Source organism: Ranitomeya variabilis, chromosome 1, assembly GCF_051348905.1.
Source record: "Ranitomeya variabilis isolate aRanVar5 chromosome 1, aRanVar5.hap1, whole genome shotgun sequence".
Classification (NCBI taxonomy): Eukaryota; Metazoa; Chordata; class Amphibia; order Anura; family Dendrobatidae; genus Ranitomeya; species Ranitomeya variabilis.
The window spans coordinates 1,121,180,923-1,121,204,927 of NC_135232.1; the positions used below are offsets into that span (position 1 = coordinate 1,121,180,923).

The 24,005-nt window shown below is 44.5% G+C and overlaps 1 protein-coding gene across 4 annotated transcripts in view; it reads left to right on the forward strand.

The window, feature by feature from the left end:
* RPIA (ribose 5-phosphate isomerase A) overlaps nt 1–22,658 on the forward strand; it is a 52,140-nt gene extending 29,482 nt beyond the window's left edge. For all 4 annotated transcript variants that reach the window (XM_077280267.1, XM_077280271.1, XM_077280270.1 and 1 more), the window contains exon 10: nt 22,489–22,658. In XM_077280267.1, coding sequence (XP_077136382.1) covers nt 22,489–22,586 — 98 coding nt within the window. In that variant the 3' untranslated portion in view covers nt 22,587–22,658. The remainder of the gene's footprint in view (nt 1–22,488) is intronic.
* Nucleotides 22,659–24,005: the final 1,347 nt, after the last annotated feature.

The following is a 24,005-nucleotide window of genomic DNA, read 5'->3' on the forward strand; positions in this document are numbered from 1 at the left end:
CAAAATTCTTAGGGGTGCAAAATTTTGAAAGAGGGAAGATCAACGTTGTATCCTGTGTATCCAGAAGGGGGGCAGCATTGGGTGACGGCCCTGATGCAAAATTTCAAAGGGGAAAACAAAAAAAAGTCACAGCTAAATCCTCAGCAGGAACTGTTTTGTTTTTCTCCTCCAAAATGTGCAGGAGACGTCCTGAAATCTTACTCCTAATAAGGCTGCCGTCACAGTCAGTATTTGGTCAGACAAGGTTCTATTATTATAAAAAAGCAGTGTGAACATATAATCCTAAGGGTAATAGTAAAAGCAAGTCACGGAGATGTTGCAGGCAAAAAAAAAGTTGACCAAGTTCCAGGATGTAGCCTGGTCATCCTTATTTATTTTTCCTGTAGAATAAGTGGCAAATAACTAGTAATTCCAGGTGTGATGATGTCGACAGTCTGTTTCTAATGGGATTATTAATATTGTTATACCATAGACAGTAGTGGCGGCAATAGCCACAAGGTGGCAGCATCGTACTACAGAATAAAGATCTGAGCAGTGCGGAGCTTTAGGGGAGGACGGAGAGGAGACTGTGTAATCATGAAATAAAAATGAGTCATATATAGAGCTGGACTCCTAAAATTGTAATATTAGGCTGGAAAACTTTTCAAAAAGGATTATTTTATAAGTACGTACACCAGCCAACACCTGTCAGACAGTGGGGTGCCACTCTGACACCTATGACCCTTTTCCACTGTTGGGTGCCAGTGTAGTGGCCATAGTAGCTGGGGACCTACTGAAGGACCCCCATCTTTGTACTGATTCATGGCCTTTATAGAAGATTATTGAATTCACTATATATCCAAGACCATACTATTGTTAAATATGCTATACTCAATCAAATGGTCACCGGTTCAAGTCCCTCAAGGGGACTAGAAAATAAAGAAAATCCAGTTTTAAATGTGAAGTAAAAAAAAAAAATGAAATAACATTTAAACCATGCTTTGTGTGACCGCTAGTGATGGACGAGCACTAAAATGCTTGGGCTCGACTCAAGAAACGAGTATAATGGCAGTGAATGGGAAACTGAAGGATTTTTCCAGCATACACTAACCGGAGGGCTGAGGGGCAGGAAAGTCACTGAAATGGATGGAAACAGTGCCAAAATGGCATGTGAACAGCATGGGGAGACCCCTGGAAGCATGACTCCTAAGTCGCTGCTGGGAACAATGTCCCACAGAGGATTTTTTCCATCTTTTGACTGGCACTTGCCTATTACTGTGATTTCTTTTACAACAGAGTATTTTTGACCTCACTGTGCTCTTTTGTGTCTTCAAGTTTCTTGATGGTTGAACAAGTCTGTAGGAACCTGTTCACTGTGCAAGTAGCCCATGTGTTTCTGGTTCTATAACTGTTCTCTTGTTTCTACAAGACTGGGGAGTCCACCACTCCTTTGTGGGTCATTTGCATTAAAGCTGTTCCATCTAGCAGGTCCACATGGATATTCCCTCTCTGAACCTTGCTTATACAGGTACTATACAGATGATCGGGTTTTAAATACATCAGATGGGGATTATATACATTAGTTAGGACTGCTCTATTATGGGTATACCTTGACGATTGGTGGCCTACGTAGTGTAGGCTACGTTCACATTTGCGTTGCGTCGGGCGCAGGTTCGGCGACGCATAGCGACGCATTCGTCATGCGCCCCTATATTTAACATGGGGGCGCATGGACATGCGTTGTCTTGCGTTTTGTGACGCATGCGTCCTTTTTGGCGCAAGCGTCAGGGCGCACAGGACGCTACATGTTGCATTTTTTTTGCGTCCAAAATCAAGCCAAAAATGGACGCATGCATCACAAAACAATGCATTTTTGCATGCGTTGCGTCGCCGACGCAACGCCCAACAACGCAAATGTGAACGTAGCCTTAGTATACTTTTTTTGCAAAAAAACGTATCAAGCAAATACCCTGTTTTTTTTCCATGTTTTGACTGGCACTTGCCTATTACTGTGATTTCTTTTACAACAGATTATTTTTGACCTCACTGTGCTCTTTTGTGTCTTCAAGTTTTTTGATGGTGTGAACAGGTTCCTACAGACTTGTTCAATGTGCAAGTAGCCCATGTGTTTCTAGTATATAACAGTGGCCACGTAATATATAGCACAGCCCACGGACTATATCACACAGCCCACATAGTATATAACACAGCCTATGTAGTATATAACGCAGCCCACGCTGTATCTAACACAGCCCACGTAGTATACAGCAGTGTGGGCACCATATCCGTTAAAAAAAAAAAAATAATTAAAATAAAAAAGTTATATACTCACCCCTGGGATCCACCGACGCTCCGGCGATATGCGCGCAGCTGCCGCCATCTTCCGTTCCCAGCGATGCATTGCGAAATTACCCAGATGACTTAGTGGTCCCGCGAGACCGCTAAGTCTTCTGGGTAATTTCGCAATGCATCACCGGGAACGGAAGATGGCGGCAGACACGAGCGGATCGTCGGACAACGGAGGGTGAGTATAGCAGGTTTTTTTTATTATTATTTTTAACATTACATTTTTTTACTAATGATGCCGCATAGGCAACATCAATAGTAAAAAGTTGGGGACGCACAGGGTTAATAGCAGCGGTAACGGAGTGCGTTACCCGCGGCATAATGCGGTCCGTTACCGCTGGCATTAACCGTGTGTGATCGGAGGGGAGCAGGCGCCAGGCACTGACTGCGGGGAGTAAGGAGCAGCCATTTTCTTCCGGACTGTGCCCATCGCTGATTGGTCCCGGCAAAACAGCCATTACCAATCAGCGACTTGGATTTCCATGACAGACAGAGGCCGCGACCAATGAATATCCGTGACAAAGACAGACAGGCGAAAGTGACCCTTAGACCATTATATAGTAGATCATATGTTTACCCTTTTTCTATTCTCATGGCCCTGCTGCTGATCGAATTAGCCTGTGTGTATGTCCACTATACCTGCTAATGGCCATGATCTCATCTTGTCTCCAATCTGTCTGACTTTCAGAAGTACATCTTAAAATTAGTTGGTTTCTAACTTTGCACTAGATGGCTGCAAGAGCCAACGTGGCTGTTCAGTAATATTATGACTGAGCATTCTCTTACAGTGTATGGCAGATACGGCTTTCCAGGGGAAATGGTGTCGGCTGGGGAGTGTGTACCGAGGGATGGCTGTTCTGTCTTCATACACGTTGATACGGTGTGTGATCCAACATACAGCATAAACCACTTCTGTCTTCCAAAGTAAGCAGACTGTTTTCTGTAGTCTAACTTGTTTATTGGTAACAGGTATTGAAATGCGGTAAAACTATAAGAATACAAATGATTTGAGTAAGTATTGGGCACGTAACAGCACAACTGATACTATAACTAACAGGGAAAGCATACAGGATGATGCAACTTCTACATGCAGCTACATACAGTAACTCACAGATAATAGATTTCCCGGGTACTAGTTGCTATACAGTAATCACATTCTATAGAACAATATATTACAAAAACAAGGATAGCAATCTTACCGGATAAACTAACCAGGGTGGCAGGTAAATGAAGTAGTTCCAACACAGCTGAATAACAGAGTGAACAGGAAATACAAGAGAAAAGGCTGGGGAATTTCCCAATCCCATGATGCTTTGCTGAAACCCACAATGCAACACTCTATTATTCATGGAAAACACAGGTTATAAATTTATCCACCACTGGGTGGTGCTATAACACAACAAAACCAGAACTATAATAATAGTTAACCTTTTAATGCTTGAAACGAACCCCTGTCCTGTTAGAAGGACAGAACACTCCCCGCTTGGCATCAACCGATGCCACCTACAGGTTCTTTTGGCGAAAACAGTAAGACAAGTTCCGCCATTGGTCTGAGGAATAGTTTGCTTTCCCCGGACTTGCCTACTTTGACCTCGACCTTACGGATCTTCCCATCTTTGCTTGGGAATACTTTAGTGATGAGGCCTAGTGGCCACTCATTACGGTGTGACTGGCTGTCTTTCATGAGAACGACATCACCGGTTTTGATGTTTGGTTTGTCGGTCTGCCACTTCCTCCTTGGTTGTAAGGTGGAGAGGTACTGCTTCCTCCATCTGTCCCAGAAGGTATTGGAAAGACTTTGGACTTGTCTCCACTGTCGTCTGTAGAGGTCCTTGTTGCTAAATTCTCCAGGTGGAGCGCTGAGAACGCTGGCCTTCTGAGTAAGTAACATGGCAGGAGTGAGAATGGTCGGATCCTCAGAGTCACCAGAAAGTGAAGTCAACGGTCCGGCATTAATGATGGCCGAAACTTCTGCTAGGAATGTGGTCAAACTTTCATGTGTGAGTCTTGCACTACCTGCTTGCAAGAATATGGAGTCAAGGATTCTGCGTGCTATTCCTATCATCCTCTCCCAAGCGCCTCCCATGTGAGAAGAGTGTGGTAGATTGAAAGTCCAGGTACATCCCTGCTCACTAAGGTATCTTTCCACACCGGTGGTGTCTAGGTTGGAAGGAATTTGAAGTTCTTTCACTGCTCCTACAAAGTTGGTACCTCTATCGGAGCGTATGTGCTTCACGGGACCTCTGATGGCGATGAAACGTCGGAGTGCATTTATAAACCCTGAAGTGTCCATGGACTCAATTACTTCAATGTGGACTGCTCTAATGGACATACAGGTGAACATAACAGCCCAGCGTTTGGCATTGGCCTGGACTCTTCTAGTGTTCCGTGCAACCACAGACCATGGCCCGAATACGTCCAGTCTGACGTTGGTAAAGGGAGGTTCTGTACTAAGTCTGTCTGGTGGGAGATTGGCCATCTTCGGCTTTTGAGCCCCGCCACGGAGTTTGCGACAAATCACGCAATTGTAAATGAGTTTACTCACGCATCGTTTTGCTCCGACTATCCATAGTCCAGCAGTTCGTAGATTTCCTTCAGTAAACAGCCGTCCCTGATGTTTCACCAAGACGTGGTGGTGTTGCACAAGCAGGGTCGTGACATGATGATGTCCAGGAATTATTATAGGGTGTTTCTCCCCGAATTCCACCTCAGCTTCTTGAAGACGACCTCCAATTCTTAACAGCCCATCCTGGTCAATGATTGGATCAAGCTTCCTCAAGACACCATCTCTGGAAACAGGTTGGCTTTTATTAAGGTTATCTATTTCTTTGGCGTAACATTCACGTCGTATGGTACGAATTATAACGTTCTTGGCATTTTCCATGCTTGGAACGGTAAAGGCACACTTGCAGTGGTGCCAACCTTTGCAAGGTTTCTGGTTGGCGGGTGACGTTGACTTGTAGGATTGAGCCACATGAATTAAACAAACGAGGGCACGAACAAGTGAGTCCCAAGTTGAGAACCTGTTGAAGCGGTGGGATTTGAGGTGATTGTCTTTAGTCACCGTACGTAGAACGGATACCTGAGGGCGGATTTCCTCATCTGCCTCTGGATCCACCAATTCAAAGATGTTTGACTCGTCCACATATGGCGTCGAACGGTATAAGAATGTAGGGCCGGTGAACCAGGTTGTGTCCTTAAGTTGTCTTGCTTCAACGGATCTGGTTGCGTGGTCCGCCGGATTGTGGTGCGTGGACACATAGTGCCACTGTTTAGGTTCGGTGGATCTCCTGATCCTTAGCACCCGATTGCTGACATAGACATAGAAGCGACGAGTTTCATTGCAGATGTACCCCAGCACTACCTTGCTGTCGGTGTAAAACTCGACTTCTTTGATTTCCAGGTCCATTTCTGTCGAGATAAGCTCAGCTAACTCTACTGCCAGCACAGCTGCACAGAGTTCCAGTCTGGGTACTGTGTGTTCACGGAGTGGGGCCAATTTTGTCCGGCTCATAACAAGCCTTACGTGGCATTGTTCATTGATGTCAGTTGTTTTCAAATACGCCACTGCTGCAATTGCCTTGGTTGAAGCATCGCAAAAGATACAAAGCCTTTGCACCTTGATTTCTGATGAAGGCACAGAAGCATATGGTCGTGCCACGTAGAGACTTGACAGGGCTTCTAAAGAATGTTTCCATCTTTCCCACAATTCTTTTTTATCGCTGGGAAGCGGATCATCCCAATCGGATGTCTCTTGGGTGAAGTCTCTCAACATCATTTTACCTTGGATAATTACAGGGGTTACAAATCCCAGAGGATCGTACAAGCTGTTCACAATGGACAGGACGCCTCTACGCGTGAAGGGTTTCTCTTCTTCACTGATCTGGAAGGTGAATGCATCCTTTTTCAAATCCCAGAGTAGACCCAGGCTCCGCTGCATGGGAAGGGAGTCCGTGCTTAAATCCAAGTCTTTTAAATCGGTTGAGTAATCTTGAGAGGGAAAGGCTGCCATTAGTTTCTGGCTGTTGGAAGCAATTTTGTGCAACCTCAAATTGGATGAAGCGAGCATTTCTTGTGCCCTTTTCAGGAGACTGACTGCTGACTCCTCTGTGGGTGTGGATTTCAGGCAGTCATCTACGTAGAAATCCTTTTCCACGAAAGATCTTACATCCGATCCATATTTCGCTTCACCTTCTCTGGCTGAATGTCTAAGGCCATAGATAGCAACAGCAGGGGAAGGGCTGTTCCCGAAGATGTGAACCTTCATACGATATTCCACGATGTCCTTGTAGGGGTCATTATTGCGGTACCAGAAGAACCTCAAGTAGTTTCTGTGTTCTTCTTTAACAAGGAAGCAGTGAAACATCTGTTGTATGTCGGCCATAAATGCTACTGCATCTTTGCGGAAACGAAGAAGTACTCCCAGAAGTCTGTTGTTGAGGTCTGGACAAGACAGGAAGACGTCGTTTAAAGAAACCCCTTCGTATCTGGCACTTGAGTCAAATACCACTCTTATCTGACCTGGTTTCTTCGGATGATACACGCCGAAAATAGGTAAGTACCAACATTCCTCGGAATCTTGAAGTACAGGTGCAATTTCCGCGTGGCCACTCTGGAATATTCTCTCCATGAAGGTAAAGAAGTGTTTTGTTTCTGGTGCCTTCTGCAGTTTGCGCGTAAGGGAAACAAATCGACTGTAGACAAGTTCTCTGTTGTTGGGTAAGCATTGCCTCTGTGGTTTGAATGGTAAAGGTGCGACCCAACTCTTTGATTCATCTCTTACTATCTCTCGCTCCATGATGTCCAAGAACAGTCTGTCCTCTATGGACATTGCTACCTGGTTGTCTTCTCTTTTCCTGTGGAAAACTGTGCACCCTATATGATCTTGCTCACCGTCACATGCATGGTCTTCACAGGAAGGATCAGCTAACGGACAAGGTGGAGGGGTGTGGTGTGGCAATTCTTTAATCAGGAAACTACTCTCGCATGGCTGGAAGAGAGACGGGCGTCCATTCTCAAGGGTATTGGTGAGCATGCTGTTGACTGATGTCGGCCTGTGTGCTCCACCCAAACAGACATCTCCCACAATGACCCATCCTAGGTCAAGTCTCTGAGCATATGGGGCGTTTTGTGGGCCGTTGATCTGTCCTCTAGCCTTGTGGACCCGTAGTATGTCTCTTCCGAGAAGTAAGACAATAGGAGCTCCTTGGTCGAGCTCTGGTATCAGGTGAGCTATACATCTCAAGTGGGTGTGATGAGCTGCTACCTCTGGTGTAGGTATCTCAGACCTGTTGTCTGGAATCTGGTTGCACTCCAGTATTGATGGCAAGGATAAGCAGGTTTGACCGTCTATAGACTCTACTTTGAATCCAGTTGCTCTCCTCCCCGCCGTCTCGACAGTACCTGCACATGTCTTCAAGGAGTACGGAGAGCCGGGACCAGCAATGTTGAAGGTGTCGAAGAGAAAGGATTTAGCTAGAGACCTGTTGCTCTGATCATCCAAGATTGCATATACCTTGATCGCCTTATCCCGTTGGCTCGCTGGGAATACTCTGACAAGACAGATCTTTGAGCAGGATCTTCGTGCTACGAGTTCCTTGCAGATTTCTGTGCACCGAGAAGTGACCACTGGGGTGTCCACGTCGGGGTCCGTCTGTTTTTCGGCAGACTCTTCTACTCGTGACGATACCCCTGAGGGTGGTCCAGGATGTAAGGCCGTGTTGTGCTCCACACTACTACATTCTGTGCATTTCACACTGGTTTCACAGTTCTTGGCGAAGTGTGAGGTTGTCGCGCAGCATCTGAAGCATATCTTGTTTTCCTTTAGGAAACTCTTACGGTCTTCTAGAGACTTCTCCCTGAAGGCTCTACATTTTAGGAGAGGATGAGGTTTCTTGTGTAGGGGGCAGTATTTGCTGAGATCCTGCGGTGTGTCCTCTTCTGGAGAGGACTTGCTTGCCCTGTAAGGAAAACCTGTGGAGGTAACATTAGTTTTGTGGACTGCCACTGGTGTTTTACTGGGTTTTACACCAGAGGCAGTGGTACATGACATAGTGAAATCGAAACTAGGGTCATTTCTAACTTTAGCCTGCTGAGCAACAAAGTCTTCAAACACCCTGAAAGGAGGAAATGGTACCTTATGAGCCTGTTTGTAACGGGACCCGTGACTGACCCACTTTTCTTGTAAGTTGTAAGGGAGCTTTTGGACAATCGGGTTGACACCTCTGGCAGTGTCCAGGAATGCCAACCCTGGTAGATCACCTTCTGCCTGAGCAGCATGTACCTCCATTAACAAGTCGCTCAGTTCCCTGAGCTTTTGATAACCCTTATTTACTATCTTGGGGAAATCATCAATTCTTTTATACAAAGCATTTTCTATAGCTTCTATTGACCCATAACATTCTTCGAGTCTCTCCCACACCATACGAAGTCCTGTGTGTGGGTACTTTATGTTAATGTTCCTGATTCTTTGGGCATGTTCAGCTGACTCGCTCCCAAGCCACTTAACCAATAGATCTAACTCTTCACTACTGGAAAGATGCAAGTCTCTGATGGCATTCTGAAAAGAGGCTCGCCATGCTCTGTAGCTTTCAGCTCGATCAGTGAACTTTACAAGTCCCTTGGTCACCAGCTCCCGGCGGGTAAAGAACCTTGCAAAGTTCATAGTGGCTGAGTCTGTGCCGACGTGAGCTGGTGTGCTGTTATGCGGTGTTTGTGGTGCATCCTCATACCTGGTAGGAGCTTCTGGCATAGGAAAGTCTGTATAAACCCGTTCAGTGGCGAAGGGTGTCCCTGTCAGTCTGGGCGGAAGCCGTACCTTCTGTTCCGTAGGACGGTAGTGGTGATCAATGTCGTTTCGCAGTATACTTTCCTGCTTCCAGTACGGTGTTTGGAGAAAGGATCTCTGGTAATCTGTATAGGCTGGTTGGCGTAACGGATCAGAGTAGTCTTCCACTTTGGGATGTTGGTGGACATATTCTGAGACGCGTTGAGCAGGGTCCTGATGATCAAGGTCTGATCCGCGTATGTCGCTGCCTCGCTCGGATTCAGGAAACTCCACGGCTTCTAAAAACTCAGCTTTGGCTATTGCGGCTGCTGCTTCTTTTTCAGCGGAAAGCCTTTCTAAGGTCGCTTGCAGGCGGGCTCTTTCTGCTTCTTGGCGGGCTCTTTCTGCTTCTAGCTCTGCTTGCAGGCGGGCTCTTTCTGCTTCTTGCTCTGCTTGCAGGCGGGCTCTTTCTGCTTCTTGCCCTGCTTGCAGGCGGGCGCTTTCTACTTCTTGGTCTGCTTGTCTTAGCTTTAACTGCATCTCTTGTGCAGCGAAGGAGGATCTTACTTTCGCCGCCTCAGCTTCTGCTCGGGCGAGGGTGACAGACCTTTTCGAGGAAGACTTGCTAGAGCGGCTTGTTTGGGACCTCGTCCTGAGTGAAGATGCTCGACTTGCAGACATTTTGTGTCCGTTTGCAGGCTGTAGGATGTCTCAGAGCGGGTAGGAATGACTTCAGCGTGGACTGAGACGTGTCATGCTTGGTGGGCTGCACTCTCGGTACTTGTGACTGTATAGCGGCCGCTGCGGTATCTGCAGGCAGTGCGGTATGGTACAAGCGGCTCCGTAAGAGTTATTTGCTATCGCTGGCGTCTAGCCTCCCTTTACTGTAATCCCGGCGCCTAGCTTCCGTTTTACTGGCCTCCGCTGGTATTTAGCACCCGTTTTACTGGCCTCCGCTGGTATTTAGCACCCGTTTTACTGGCCTCCGCTGGTATTTAGCACCCGTTTTACTGTTCTGTCTTCATACACGTTGATACGGTGTGTGATCCAACATACAGCATAAACCACTTCTGTCTTCCAAAGTAAGCAGACTGTTTTCTGTAGTCTAACTTGTTTATTGGTAACAGGTATTGAAATGCGGTAAAACTATAAGAATACAAATGATTTGAGTAAGTATTGGGCACGTAACAGCACAACTGATACTATAACTAACAGGGAAAGCATACAGGATGATGCAACTTCTACATGCAGCTACATACAGTAACTCACAGATAATAGATTTCCCGGGTACTAGTTGCTATACAGTAATCACATTCTATAGAACAATATATTACAAAAACAAGGATAGCAATCTTACCGGATAAACTAACCAGGGTGGCAGGTAAATGAAGTAGTTCCAACACAGCTGAATAACAGAGTGAACAGGAAATACAAGAGAAAAGGCTGGGGAATTTCCCAATCCCATGATGCTTTGCTGAAACCCACAATGCAACACTCTATTATTCATGGAAAACACAGGTTATAAATTTATCCACCACTGGGTGGTGCTATAACACAACAAAACCAGAACTATAATAATCGTTAACCTTTTAATGCTTGAAACGAACCCCTGTCCTGTTAGAAGGACAGAACAATGGCCGCTGCCATGAGGTTGCGGAAAGCCTCAGTGTCCACAAGCCTTAACGGCAATATTTCCAGGGCAAGTAGTGTTGAAATGTGGCTGTTTAGTGTTTGGGCTTGTAAGTGGGTGGGTGGCTGCGTTTTTCCGCATGTATTCCAAGGCCTGTGGTAGGGACAGCTGAAGGCTGCACTCGTACAAGAAAGTGGACGTAGTTTCATATGTGCAACGACAGGGGCAGGAGGCATCTGCACAAGCTTCCTGGGCAGGCGGTGGGCAGGCATGTAGCACAGGAGAAGAGGCAGTGCTGTCACCCACAGATGCTGATTGTAGACCTAGGCGATCGGCCCACCTAGCTGGGGGCTTGGATGATGTCCCTGATCAGGCTGGCTATAGGGGGCACCATATTCGGTGCATGGAGCAGCCAGGGATTGTACATAGAGCGCTGTCTTTTATACACATGGATGGGCCGTCTGCTCCTCAGAAATCCAGGAAACATTTCTGCTGATTGATGGCCTGTTCTGATCCAGAGTTTGCATGCAAAAACCCCATTCTCCTCCTCAGATCCTGTCTTCTCCATCCTGTCCTGGCGATGTGTGAAAGCGAGGTGTCAGGCGCAGTCCAGGATGACACTGGGAAGCAGGATGGGGGAAATGTAGCCACATAGTAATGATAAAAATGAGACCCCTCTCTTCAGCTGCCTCACCAGCCCTCCCCTGACTGCACCTAACTGGAGGTCATGCTGCCCCTCTATTACCCCAGACCCGTGTGCAGGTGCTCAGCCAGGACCACCCTAGAATGGGACCCCTTTCTGAAGATAATACTGCCATAGTGTTCTCACATAATACCGTCAAACAGATCACACATAATACTGCCATGTACTTCTCACATAATACCGCATAGAGAGGCCTGTAATTGACATCATAGGTAGACCACAGCTATAAGAGTCAAAATGAGAAAACAAAACCGGAAAATCACCTTGTCTGATTTGGCAAGATTTATTTTGCAAATTATGATGTAAAATAAGTATTTGGTCACCTACAAACGTGCAAGATTTCTGTCTCTCACAGACCTGTAACTTCTTCTTTAAGAGGCTCCTCTGTCCTCCATTCATTACCTGTAGTAATGGCACCTGTTTGAGGTTGTGGACAGGTGTCTTTTATACTGATAACAAGTTCAAACAGTCACACTCCAAACTCCACTATGGTGAAGACCAAAGAGCTGTCGAAAGACACCAGGAACAAAATTGTAGCCCTGCACCAGACTGGGAAGACTGAATCTGCAATAGCCAACCAGCTTGGAGTGATGAAATCAACGGTGGGAACAATAATAAGAAAATGACCTCTGTCATTGCCAACAAAGGATATATAACAACATATTGAGATGAACTTTTGTTAATGACCAAATACTTATTTTCCACCATAATTTGCAAAATAAATCTTGCCAAATCAGACAAGGTGATTTTCTGGATTTGTTTTCTCATTTTGACTCTCATAGTTGAGGTCTACCTACGATGTCAATTACAGGCCTCTCTCATCTTTTTAAGTGGGAGAACTTGCACAATTGGTGGCTGACTAAATACTTTTTTTCCCACTGTATGAAGGATTTGCGGCTCTGGATGTGGATATCTGTGTTGAGCTGTTTTGCCAATATATACGAGACCGCATGGGCTATTAATCAGGTAAAATAGCCGTTCAGGCTGAATTTTCATATTCTGTGATGCACCTACTTGTCCATCTAATGATGCATGTGTCAGATGGGTTTGTGCCATGTTTACTTTGGCCAGAAAATTGCAGTTGGACTATCTGATTTAATGGTCCTATGTTTGCCTTTAAAGGGAAGGTGCCACCAGTTTTCTTGCAGTTTGCTTTTTTGTGAAATGGAGCTTAAAATGGTAATTAAAATGCATTAATGCAATGTTTACAAACCTTTCTATATAAAAAATATATAATAATTTTTTTAAAAATATATATATTTACCACTAGGGGGAACATTTTCCATTTTAGACCTCAATCGGCTATAGTAAGACTTACTAGCTTTACTGTTCGCAGCAAAATTGGGGCAGTAACTGCCGACATCACCATTTCCCTCCCCTTTTGGGTGGTCTAGTATCCCTGGGGCAGAATGAAGAGTAGCATCACAGGGCAGTGCCATTTTGTGGCTGACTGCCCTGTGATCTGCTATCACCAGTAGTCTCTCTCTCTCTCTCTCTCTCTCTCTCGCTCTCTCGCTCTCTCGCTCTCTCGCTCTCTCTCTCGTCTTCATATGTCTCTCTCTCTCTCCAGTCTTCATATGTCTCTCTCTCTCTCCAGTCTTCATATGTCTCTCTCTCTCTCCAGTCTTCATATGTCTCTCTCTCTCTCCAGTCTTCATATGTCTCTCACCCCCCTCCACAAGTTCACTGCGGACATGCAGCTCTTTATCTTACTGAGGAATGAGTCCCAGCTCTTGTTGACAGCTCCTGCTCCAATAATGTTGATCATACACTGTTCCTCCTTGATATCTTTGCTGTCTCTGATACTCTGCCCAAGCTTTTCTCCTCATTTTACTCCTCTCAATCTTGGATCTGTTCTTAAGCAGTACTGCTTATGTTAGCAGTTCCTAATGACAGGAGACAAATCGACAGCCGAGGGCTCCATGAAAATGGCAGCAAAACACTCCCACTACTGTGAATTGTGCAGCCCACAGAGGTGTGCCCAGTTCACAGCAGTGACTGCTCCATTACAATAGATGGGGTTGGTGGTGGTCTGTTATCTCCTATGACCATGGGGTGCCATATTATGACACTGATGGTGTCATGCTGCTACTGTGAAATCAAGATGTCAGCCTCCAGTGCCTTCTTTAAACTCCTATAACACACAAAATGTTTCAAATGCAATCAAAACTTGGTTATAACAGAATGTTATGCTACATTACATTGATTTATTAATGATCTACAAACGCGGTACCTTCCCTTTTAAGTTAATGTTTCATTGTTTCCTAATGATATGTGATGGACTCTTGGAATAACTACATGCCATCCGTTTATTCCCTTGTGGCTGTATTGTGTGTTTTCTGTAATCTGTAGGTATAACCCAGTCAGCTAAATGTGTTTGCTATTTTAGTAAGGGTACCGTCACACAGTACCATTTTAATCGCTACGACGGCACGATCCGTGACGTCGCAGCGATCGTATGATTATCGCTCCAGCGTCGTAGACTGCGGTCACACGTTGCAATCACGGCGCTGGAGCGATGCCGAAGTCCCCGGTAACCAGGGTAAACATCGGGTAACTAAGCGCAGGGCCGCGCTTAGTAACCTGATGTTTACCCTGGTTACCAGCGTAAACGTAAAAAAACCAAACAGTACATACTTACATTCCGGTGTCTGTCCCCGGCGTTCTGCTTCTCTCCACTGTGTAAGCGCCATAGCCGGAAAGCACAGCGGTGACGTCAGACGTCACCGCTGTGCTCGCTTTCTGGCTGGCCGGCGCTCACACAGTGCAGAGAAGCTGAGACGCCGGGGACAGACACCGGAATGTAAGTATGTACTGTTTGTTTTTTTTACGTTTACGCTGGTAACCACGGTAAACATCGGGTTACTAAGCGCGGCCCTGCGCTTAGTTACCCGATGTTTACCCTGGTTACAAGCGAACACATCGCTGGATCGCTGTCACACACAACGATCCAGCGATGTCAGCGGGTGATCAAGCGACGAAAGAAAGTTCCATACGATCTGCTACGACGTACGATTCTCAGCAGGATCCCTGATCGCTGCTGCGTGTCAGACACTGCGATATCGTAACGATATCGCTAGAACGTCACGAATCGTACCGTCGTAGCGATCAAAATGGTACTGTGTGACGGTACCCTTAGTCGCTTTTATAGGATTACTTCACAAGTCCAATCTTCCCTAAGAAACTGGTACTGGTTTGTGCTTGGTGGCACCCGGCTTTCTCCAGCTTTCTTCTTTATTATTCCAATTATAGAGCATGTGCACCTTCGCTCCATCCAACGTGGTGCCTCTGCAGAACCTTTTTCTCAGGTTCCCAGATTCCTAATCTCGGGATTTCTGGAGGTCCCAGCGGTCATACCCTCAGTTATTAGCAAGTTATTCTGGACAGAGAGATGATGATATTATTTTTCATTATGACCCTTTTATGTGACTGTCACCTTTTCAAATGCAGAAGACCTCATCATCAATGTAGCGCTGCTTAAATCTGTATTGGGGTAAAATACATTGCTTTCATAAATTTGCTTTGGGGGTGTTAGATTTGCTCCCTTAGCGGTCCCACATTATTGAATTTACAAAGTATAACCTAAAATAAAATGGTGATTATATAAAATTCCATATAGTCACCTAAGACAAAATGTTAGATTCGCTGTGCGCAACTGAGATCCAGGGAGCAGCTTGGCTCGTCTCCATGTATCATAGTTGTGGTGTTTTATAGGACTGTATACAGAGACATCAATGGTCCTCAAGATGGAATAACTCAGAATACTCTCTGGCCATGTACTTTCCATCCTCATGAATCTAGTGTGCACCAAAAAAAAGAATCTGGTTGGTTTCTCCAAGGGTGTCGAATTTTTCTCTTAAGATGCTAAATAAAAGTAAGAAAAACAATTCTTTAGATGACACAATTGGTCTCTATGGAGTCGGACAGAAAACAAATCTATTCTGTAGTAAGGTAAATTCAAGATTGGATAGAAGTCATATAAATAACTATTGTGAATTGGTATATCCCTGCCCTTCTGGTCAGTCAGGGGTTGTGTTGTGTTTAAAGGGACTCTGTCACCTGAATTTGGCAGGCTACTAATATTGGTAAAGGCTCTAATGCAGTGTTTCTCAACTCCAGTCCTCAAGAGCCACCAACAGGTCACGTTTTCAGGATTTCCTTAATATTGCATAGGCGTTAGAATTAGTGCTTGAGCAGGTGATGAAATTGTCACCCATGCAATACTAAGGAAATCCTGAAAACGTGACCTGTTGGTGGCTCTTGAGGACTGGAGTTGAGAAACACTGCTCTAATGGATATTTTTGCAAAGACCGCACATAGCATTACTGGTCGTCATTGAATATTTCCTAGAACGTTATGATGGCCTATTCTCAACCAATTATTATTTATTTATTTTCTCCCTCCACTCTTCACTCTCCTCATTCATTAGCTTGGTTGATAAACACTGAAAGAATTGACATGCTGCAAATAAAAAGAATAAAAAAACGCAAGGGAAAAAAAAAACAAGCTTATGCATGAGATTTTTGAAATTTCATTCACATTGCTGGTACTGTAAACAGATTTACCGCAAAAAAAATAATGGCAGGTGTGAACATACACTTACAGTACAGACCGGTAGGTGGTAGCAAAGGTCTCTTATACTTGTATGTTGTTCATGTCACTTCAGTTTTTCCAAAATTCCACTGGTGGGTAGAGTGTTCCGCCTTATACAACAGAACATGTCTGCATCACATACACAGAACAAGACCGCCCCTGGATATCGGGGAGCTAAAATATCTGCAGCATTAAGTGACTGCAAAGAATTTAAAGTGCACAATAAACATACTGAATAAAATACTATAATAAATGACAAAATAATAAGGTATTGAATAGCAATGTTTAAAATCTGGAAATGCATTTTGTTTTTTTTCCTCCTTCTGTGCCAACCTCTTAACCATTGGGGGGACACATGGGAAGTCTTTAGACTTTAGAGGTCTTTAAACCTTTTCTTTTACACTATGGCTGGAGATTTTTCTTTTTCCAGCGTAAAGTAATTTTAGGTTTTTCAGTACACCAATGAAAAAAAAAAAATATATATATATATTTCATAAAAAAATAGAAATACATTGAAAATATCGGTCAACTATAAATTAGTAGGCCTGAACATTGCCAGTTTTTACTCCCATGTAACCACTAGCAGAAGCCTCAGGCTTAGGATGACTTTCTGTCTTGAGTATGAGCCTGGCACAATGCAGACTTCTGTCAGGACATGTTCACATGACGTCTTTAAAACACCAAGGTTTTTCAAGTCGAAGAAGCTTCAGAATAGTGCCAGCGGCCTCTTTCCTAAAGCGTCTTCATCAGAGTCTATTCCATCAAAAGAAACAAACTAGGCTTGCAAACGGAAGCTGCCCAAAGAATGGATGGGTCTCTTAGCCAGCTCATGGCTCTTGACATCTGTCCACAGATCGTCTTTCTCCAACACGTCCGTGTAACGGACTACCAGCACTTCTACTACGTGGAGATCTATGGCTTATCCGCGGCATTTCTGATGGACCTTGAATCCATCGCTGCAGTCTGCTTGGTGATTTAGGTCATTACATCCAGGCACGGAAATCTTAGGCGACGTGGCCGCCACCTCATAGAAAGGAGTGCGCATGTGTGACCACCTCTCCAGTCATCCTTCCTTTGGGTATGGCGGTCTTTCGCAATGTTTGTGGGACCGGCATCTTTCTGTTCTCCTGACCTACATGTCTCACACTGGTAACGACCGCTCTCATTTACAGTAACTCTGGAGTCAAACTCTCTAGGAGATCTATGTCAGGTCCATAGATCTTAACAGCTCATGTTAAAAAAAAAAAAAAAAAAAAAACCTTGGATTTTTCTGGAATAGAGCTTCATATCACAGATATCAAGGTATCATTGTATTCAATTCCCTATGACCTACATGCCAATATAGACGGCTTAGGGGTATTGATCCTGCTGACAGATGTCTGAAAATCTACTGAATATTATTGTACCTGGCATCTCCGACTATCAGCTGTTCTCAAATCAATAGGAGGCGAATGTGTAGTACTCACCCGTGGCCACTATCAGATGATGGAGGAGCTCCACAATTGACCATTTCTGGCTGCCGACATGGAAGAGATGATTGGCCAGGTGTTGGAACACGACCGATCAGACATTAATGTCTGATCGTAAGGATTATCGTAGACAAAATTGGGCTGTGTGGCACTCCTGTAAAGTTGGGTGTGCTAATAGGATGCCTCTCCACTAATAATGTAAAAAAAAAATAAAATTTGGCATTCCAAGGTGAATTGTGGGCAGCACGGTGGCTCAGTGGTTAGCACTGCAGCCTTGCAGCGCTGGAGTCCTGGGTTCAAACCCCACCAAGGACAACATCTGCAAGGAGTTTGTATGTTCTCTCCGTGTCTGCGTGGGTTTCCTCCGGGCACTCCGGTTTCCTCCCGCATTCCAAAGACATACTGATAGGGAATTTAGATTGTGAGCCCCAACGGGGACAGCGATAATGTGTGCAAACTGTAAAGCGCTGCGGAATGTTAGCGCTATATAAAAATAAATAAAAAATAAAGATTATTAAAATTCTATTTATCCACTGTATAAATAAATAATATATTTGACATTTCGGCCAGTTGCACGGCTTTCATCAGAACAGGGGAACCTTTTTACAAAAGCCTGACATGGCGCTGGAGATATGAACTACTGTGTGCTACATCTGCTGTACAGTGGTTCATATCTCCAGCTCTGTGTCAGGCTTTTGTAAGAAGGTTCCCCTGTTCTGATGAAGGCCATGCAACTGGCCGAAACGTCAAATAGATTATTTCTACAGTGGATGAACCTGTACTAATAAAACACTCTTCTGTTCTTTGCTTCTGACTTGGCGTGCTGAATTTATTTTTACACACTATCCTAAGGATAGCTCGTCACTGATGAAGTAATGGACGACCTGTTTTAATTTCAGTAGCATCTCCCTTTTATGCTGCAGAATTCACCCTTTGCAATTCATGGAATGGAATCTGTAGCATTTCCACAATTAAATTTCTCTGTAGAAAGTCCACAGCGGCTCAGTCCAAACCTGACAAACCGTTATTCTCCTGACATTGCAAGTCATTATCCAGGCCGGGACCAAGGATGGTCTACGAGGACCAGGTGCAGCTCTCTGCTTCTGTCGCCCTCCCGAAACTGTCTCTAGTTTCTCTGACTAATACCCAAACTGACTTGCACGTACAGCTCATGGAAACCATAGTGAAAGCTTTACGTGGAAACCAAAGAACTTTGAAAAACAGTCTCCATTATTTGATACTAATCCACATAATTTTCCTTCTGCATTGAATGTTTGAGGCCCCTGTATAAAGAACGGAAGGTGTAACTGTTTGTTAGACAATCCCTTCAGATGTTGGGGCTGTTGAACGCCCGAGAGACATGCAGCCGCGGTGATGCAAACCTATTTTTCGAGCATGCCACTTGGTTAGCACCTGACCATCCTCCGATAACACTTTATCCGAGAACGTTCGCTCATCACGAGTTACAACATAAATTTATTTGTTCTACACCCTTTTTAATGCAATTATGGCCCAAGAATATAGAACTTGTACGCAACTTGAAATGTCGTAATTCAGAAGCTAAAGGTGCCCTTTTACTCGTCATTTTGAAGTTTTGCACATTTACTAAAACTGTTGTGATAAATTTTGTAAAATTGATTTGGCTTTAGAATTTATTTGTCAATTTTCATGATAATTTTGATGCAACCGCAAAAAGATAAATGTCCAGCAGTAGTACTAATGATCGTTGTTGGAAACCATCAGCAAGCTTTTCATCTCGCACATCTGACTACTTCTCTAATCTCGGATTGTGGAAGGCTTTGTAGAAACTCACGTTTTAGTGCTGTGTAAGCACTCCACAAATTGCCACTAATTTCCCCTTGTACATGCTGTAATGACCATAAATGCTGAAAGATTTCAGCTCTGAAGCCCACAAAATTGTAGATGCAGCTGTGAATTAAGAAGAGTAGATTTTCTTTTATATGGTATTTTTTAAATTATTTATTTTTTTACCAAAAAGATCAGCGTTTTTTGTCTATAGACTGATATTGCAGCTAGGCCTCACTCACCTTAGCAATTCCAAATACAGCATAACACAAATGTGGCACTTCTTGTGAAAAAGACACCTATTTTTCTACAGCCTCTTAATCGCTTTATTCTGCACTGACCTTCTAAAACTTCAATGCAGAGTAAGCATCTTGCAGGAGATCATACTGATGTGGGGGGCCTGGAGTCAGCTGTCTGGTACAGCCAGACTCCCCACAGAGAAGATAAACTTGGCTTATTACCATGTTTACCCTCTCGGTTTCTGTATACCCAGCACTGAACCAGCGCTTGTGCATAGAGATTAGGGATCATTGACAGTGCTACCTCCTCCTGTAAGGCCAGTCTCACACGTCCAGATAATTCCGGTACCGGAAAAATCGGTACCGGAGTTATCCGTGTCTGTGTGTCTGTGATCTCACGTGGCACATCAGTGTGGCACACGTGCGGCAGCCGTGTGCCGACTGAGTACCACATGGACCGTGCAGGAGACAGCGCTCCCCTATGGGAGGTGGAGCCGCATATTCATCACTGTAATGAGCGGTACCACGTGACCGCTCATACAGGACAAGCTGTGGCGCTGAGAGGAAGCATCGAGGGAGCTGGGTGAGTATTTTATTTCCAGCGGACGGGCGCACAGGGGTTGGGAGGGGGGAGGTTACCGGGAACTTTAATATAAACACAAAAATAATAAAAAATTGATTTTTCATTCCTTTTCTCCAGCGAACGCTGCTGGGGAGAAGAAATGAATGGCGGCTTCAGCACCACACGCTGGGGGGGCAGCGCTTACTGTAGCGCGGTCTCCTGCAACGTCCGTGTGGTACTCAGTTGGCACACGGGCAGCACACGGACAGCATCCGTGTGCGGTACGTGTTTACACGGACCCATTGACTTTAATGGGTCCGTGTGCTCCCACGAACACTGACATGTCTCCATGTTTTTCAAACGGACACACGGTCCGTGAAAACACACTGACATGTGCAGAGACACATTGATTTTAATGTGTCTACGTGAGTCAGTGTCTCCGGTACGTGAGAAAACTGTCACCACACGTACCGGAGCCACTGACGTGTGAAACAGGCCTAAGGGTGTGGACTGTACTGTCTCATTCCTGTCCCTGAAGACACCAATCACGTTATGCGAATAAATGTTTAGTGTCTCTTACATAGTTTTTTTCTTCACATGACACAATATATGTCCTGCAGTTTTTAGTGTGTATTTTGATATCTAATGTAAAGGTTATGCATAATGTGAGTGGATTCCCTATAGTGTATTTTAGTTTACTATGTATAGTGTGTAGCAGTGTTTATAAGGAATGTATAGTGTAAGATTAGTGTAGTGTAAGGAAGTTCTGCCCAGCAACAGGCAGCAGAGTCAGAAGTAGTTAAGATTTGGGAGTAGCCCACAGGTGGAGGGCTTAGTGATGGGGAGAAGTTGAAGTAAGAAGAGTTTGTGAGCAGTACTGCCATTTTATGGATGAACTACTAAAAAGCCTAAGAGACAAGGGAGTAGCTGGACTGTGAACTGACTAAAGAAGACAGTGGATTTCCATCCAAAAGGAGTCCTTGGATAGGACGACGTGTCATGAGAAATCCTGAGCTTGGTGAACGCCACCAGTAACGGGACTTAATTTGTGGGACTAGTGGTTGGTCCCGAGCACCAGTAGTGTAAGAAATAGGATGCAGAATTGTGGCGACGAGCTAGGCTGTGACAAAGTAGGGAGAGACACTGCTTCACCGGCCCTGGAGTAGACTACAGTGGAAGGAAACTGTGTGTGAAAATGCTTTATACTGGAAGGAAATGTCCATAAGACTTTGTACACAACCCTTACTCCAATCAGGTGATCTGTGGATGAAGGGAGGAGACCTGCTGGGTCCTATGAGACCGAGGCAGGAGGCTGAAATTCCCATGTAACCGGGTCTAATATACCTTTGTGTGAGAAAAGGAAAAAAGTCCTTAACATCAAAAATCTAATCAGAAAAAAATATTTCGCATATATATACAAGTAAACCCATTGGCATGGAAAAGATAAGCTTGGCCACTAAATAGTGGCACATGGAAAATCATGCACAAAGCTGCAGAAAAATAGGAGCGGGTGAGCACCCCACGCATATCGCCACCCCTGAAGAAGCCACAACAGTTGTGGTGATACGTGTGCGGTGCTAATATTTTTCTCAGCTCTCATGGCTCCTTACCAGATATATCTATTCCCTCATTGTTGGGTTTGAGGTTTGGCCTTCCTTTTCCTGCCATTCCGTGGAGACCGGTTCTGTATGTCTGCATACCCTTGACTATATTGTCTTTTCTATGCCTCTTCTATGGTCTTGGAATTGTATGGACCTATGCAGCTTTGTGCATGATTTTCCATGTGCCACTATTTAGTGGCCAAGCTTCTTTTCCATGCCAATGGGTCTACTTGTGTATATATACGTATATTTCTTTCTGATTGATTTTTGATGTTAAGGACTTTTTTCCTTTTCTCACCCAATGGTCTATATGGTACTGTGAATAGGTAGACTAGCTCATGTGCACATGTGTATACTGTTTACGTGTACATGTGTGTGTGTATATATACATTTCTTAATGTGTGTTTTTTTTTTAACCTGTGCTTACAGTATTTGAGTCTGAGATAATAGTTGACCTTAGAGCGGTTCACACTTTGTTTTTAATTGTTGCTGTGTCGGATGTGTAATCACGGTTTTGATATTGAAATAATAAAACGTTTTATTCAGCATGGGTGTTCCCAATTCTATGGGCATGCTTTTCTCTTTTTTGTAGTTTCATATATCCCCACACGTGCCCATGGAGAACCCCTCTTAGTATTGCAGCGGTGCCCTCCACACTTTCTTTTTCTCGGGTCTAATCTACCATTCCCAATTTCAGGGGAAATCTGCAATAAAAGAGAATGTTATCAGAATGTTGGGGTTGTTTGTTTTAGGTTTGCAAACCTACTGACCTTTTTTACTTTATTTTTTTGCAGGTGTGGTGGACACTGGGCTGTTCATAAATATGGCCGAAAGAGTCTATTTTGGAATGGAGGACGGAACTGTAACTATTCGTGACAAGCCTCTACATTAGCCTGTAAACGTGCCTCTTGTGCCTTACCCGTAGCCAATCCTTTGTGCCATTAAAGACTTTTTGCTGTTTTTTTTCCAGTTTAAATGACTGTTTTACGTGTCACATTTTGCCTTTTTTCGGTGGTACATTTATGATGTGTTTTATAGAAGATATTCATGCGGTACCAAACCACTTTATAACCTGTGCCATGTATATGGGATTGTACTCAGGGCTGACACCCAATGATGGCAACCATGCTAAGGATGCAAACGATCACTGCACCACCGGCCAACGACATTGCCGAGGTCCTTAAACATTTATGCCAATGCTTGTATATTAGTCGTGGGGCTGCAACTTCATGAGCATGAGCCGTACAGAGCCACGCAAACCTTCTCCAACCAATGGCCTCACTCTGTTGGGTTATCAGGCAATCGCTTCATTTTATTTGCTCTTTATGGGGACCACCACAATCAAAATAATTTACAGTCCAACTCTCCACAGTTTGTAGAGAAATGCTGCGAATTTTTTGCTTTACTGTCTTTGTAACGCATTTTGAGTTTATAGATGTTCACTTGGCTGGTATTTTGGTGAATTTGGACTGAATTTTTTTATTTTTTAACTCTTTTGCCTTATGTATTCAGCAGAAGCATAGGTGAGAAAGTGACGTTTAATTCTATCTTGCAGTTTATACAAATTAGCCAGCGAGTTTCTACTGGACTCTGCCTTGCTAGGAAAGTATCTTGCCTTGCCCAACTCCTCCTCTTTCAATTTGACTGACGGGTCTATTCTTCTCCTTCTTCCCGTAAAAATCTTACATCTGTTTCATGTGCTCCACAGGTGGTACATGCACACTGACTTTTCTTACTGTGGGATGAAACCTTGGCGATCTACTGTGCATGCGCCGCCTCTTGAATGCGTGGCATAGGTGCAGTATTTCAGTGCCAATTTGGGGACGAAGGAGAATACTAGACACATGAGACAAACCCTGGCGGCCATGATCCTTGTGACAAAGGGGCAGTATTTTTGGAAAAGATACAGATACCGGTGCAGCATGCTTGCCTTGCAGTTGTGACGGAAATGGTGTCAGAACCACACGATGACTTGTATAGCGCCACCTCTTCCTATATTCATAACTTACCGCAACAAAACTGAAAACCTGTATTTGTCAAGCTTCACAAACCAATCACATATAGTAAAGGTTCCACGAACAGTGCAGGGATTACCAAAGCCATGCCTAAAAGTGGGCATTGGGGGATGGCTCTGTAAATGTTATAAATGTTGGTAAGTGGTCCGAGAAAGTGTGGTAGAGGGAAGAGTGCCTGGGAGGCTAGTCCTGATCTGGCACACCCCAATAAGTTTGCTAAGTTGGCGGATGAGGGGTGTGCCAGTACAGGGGTAGCACTGCTGCAGCCAGGCATGTCCTCTGAAAGTCAGAGGAGT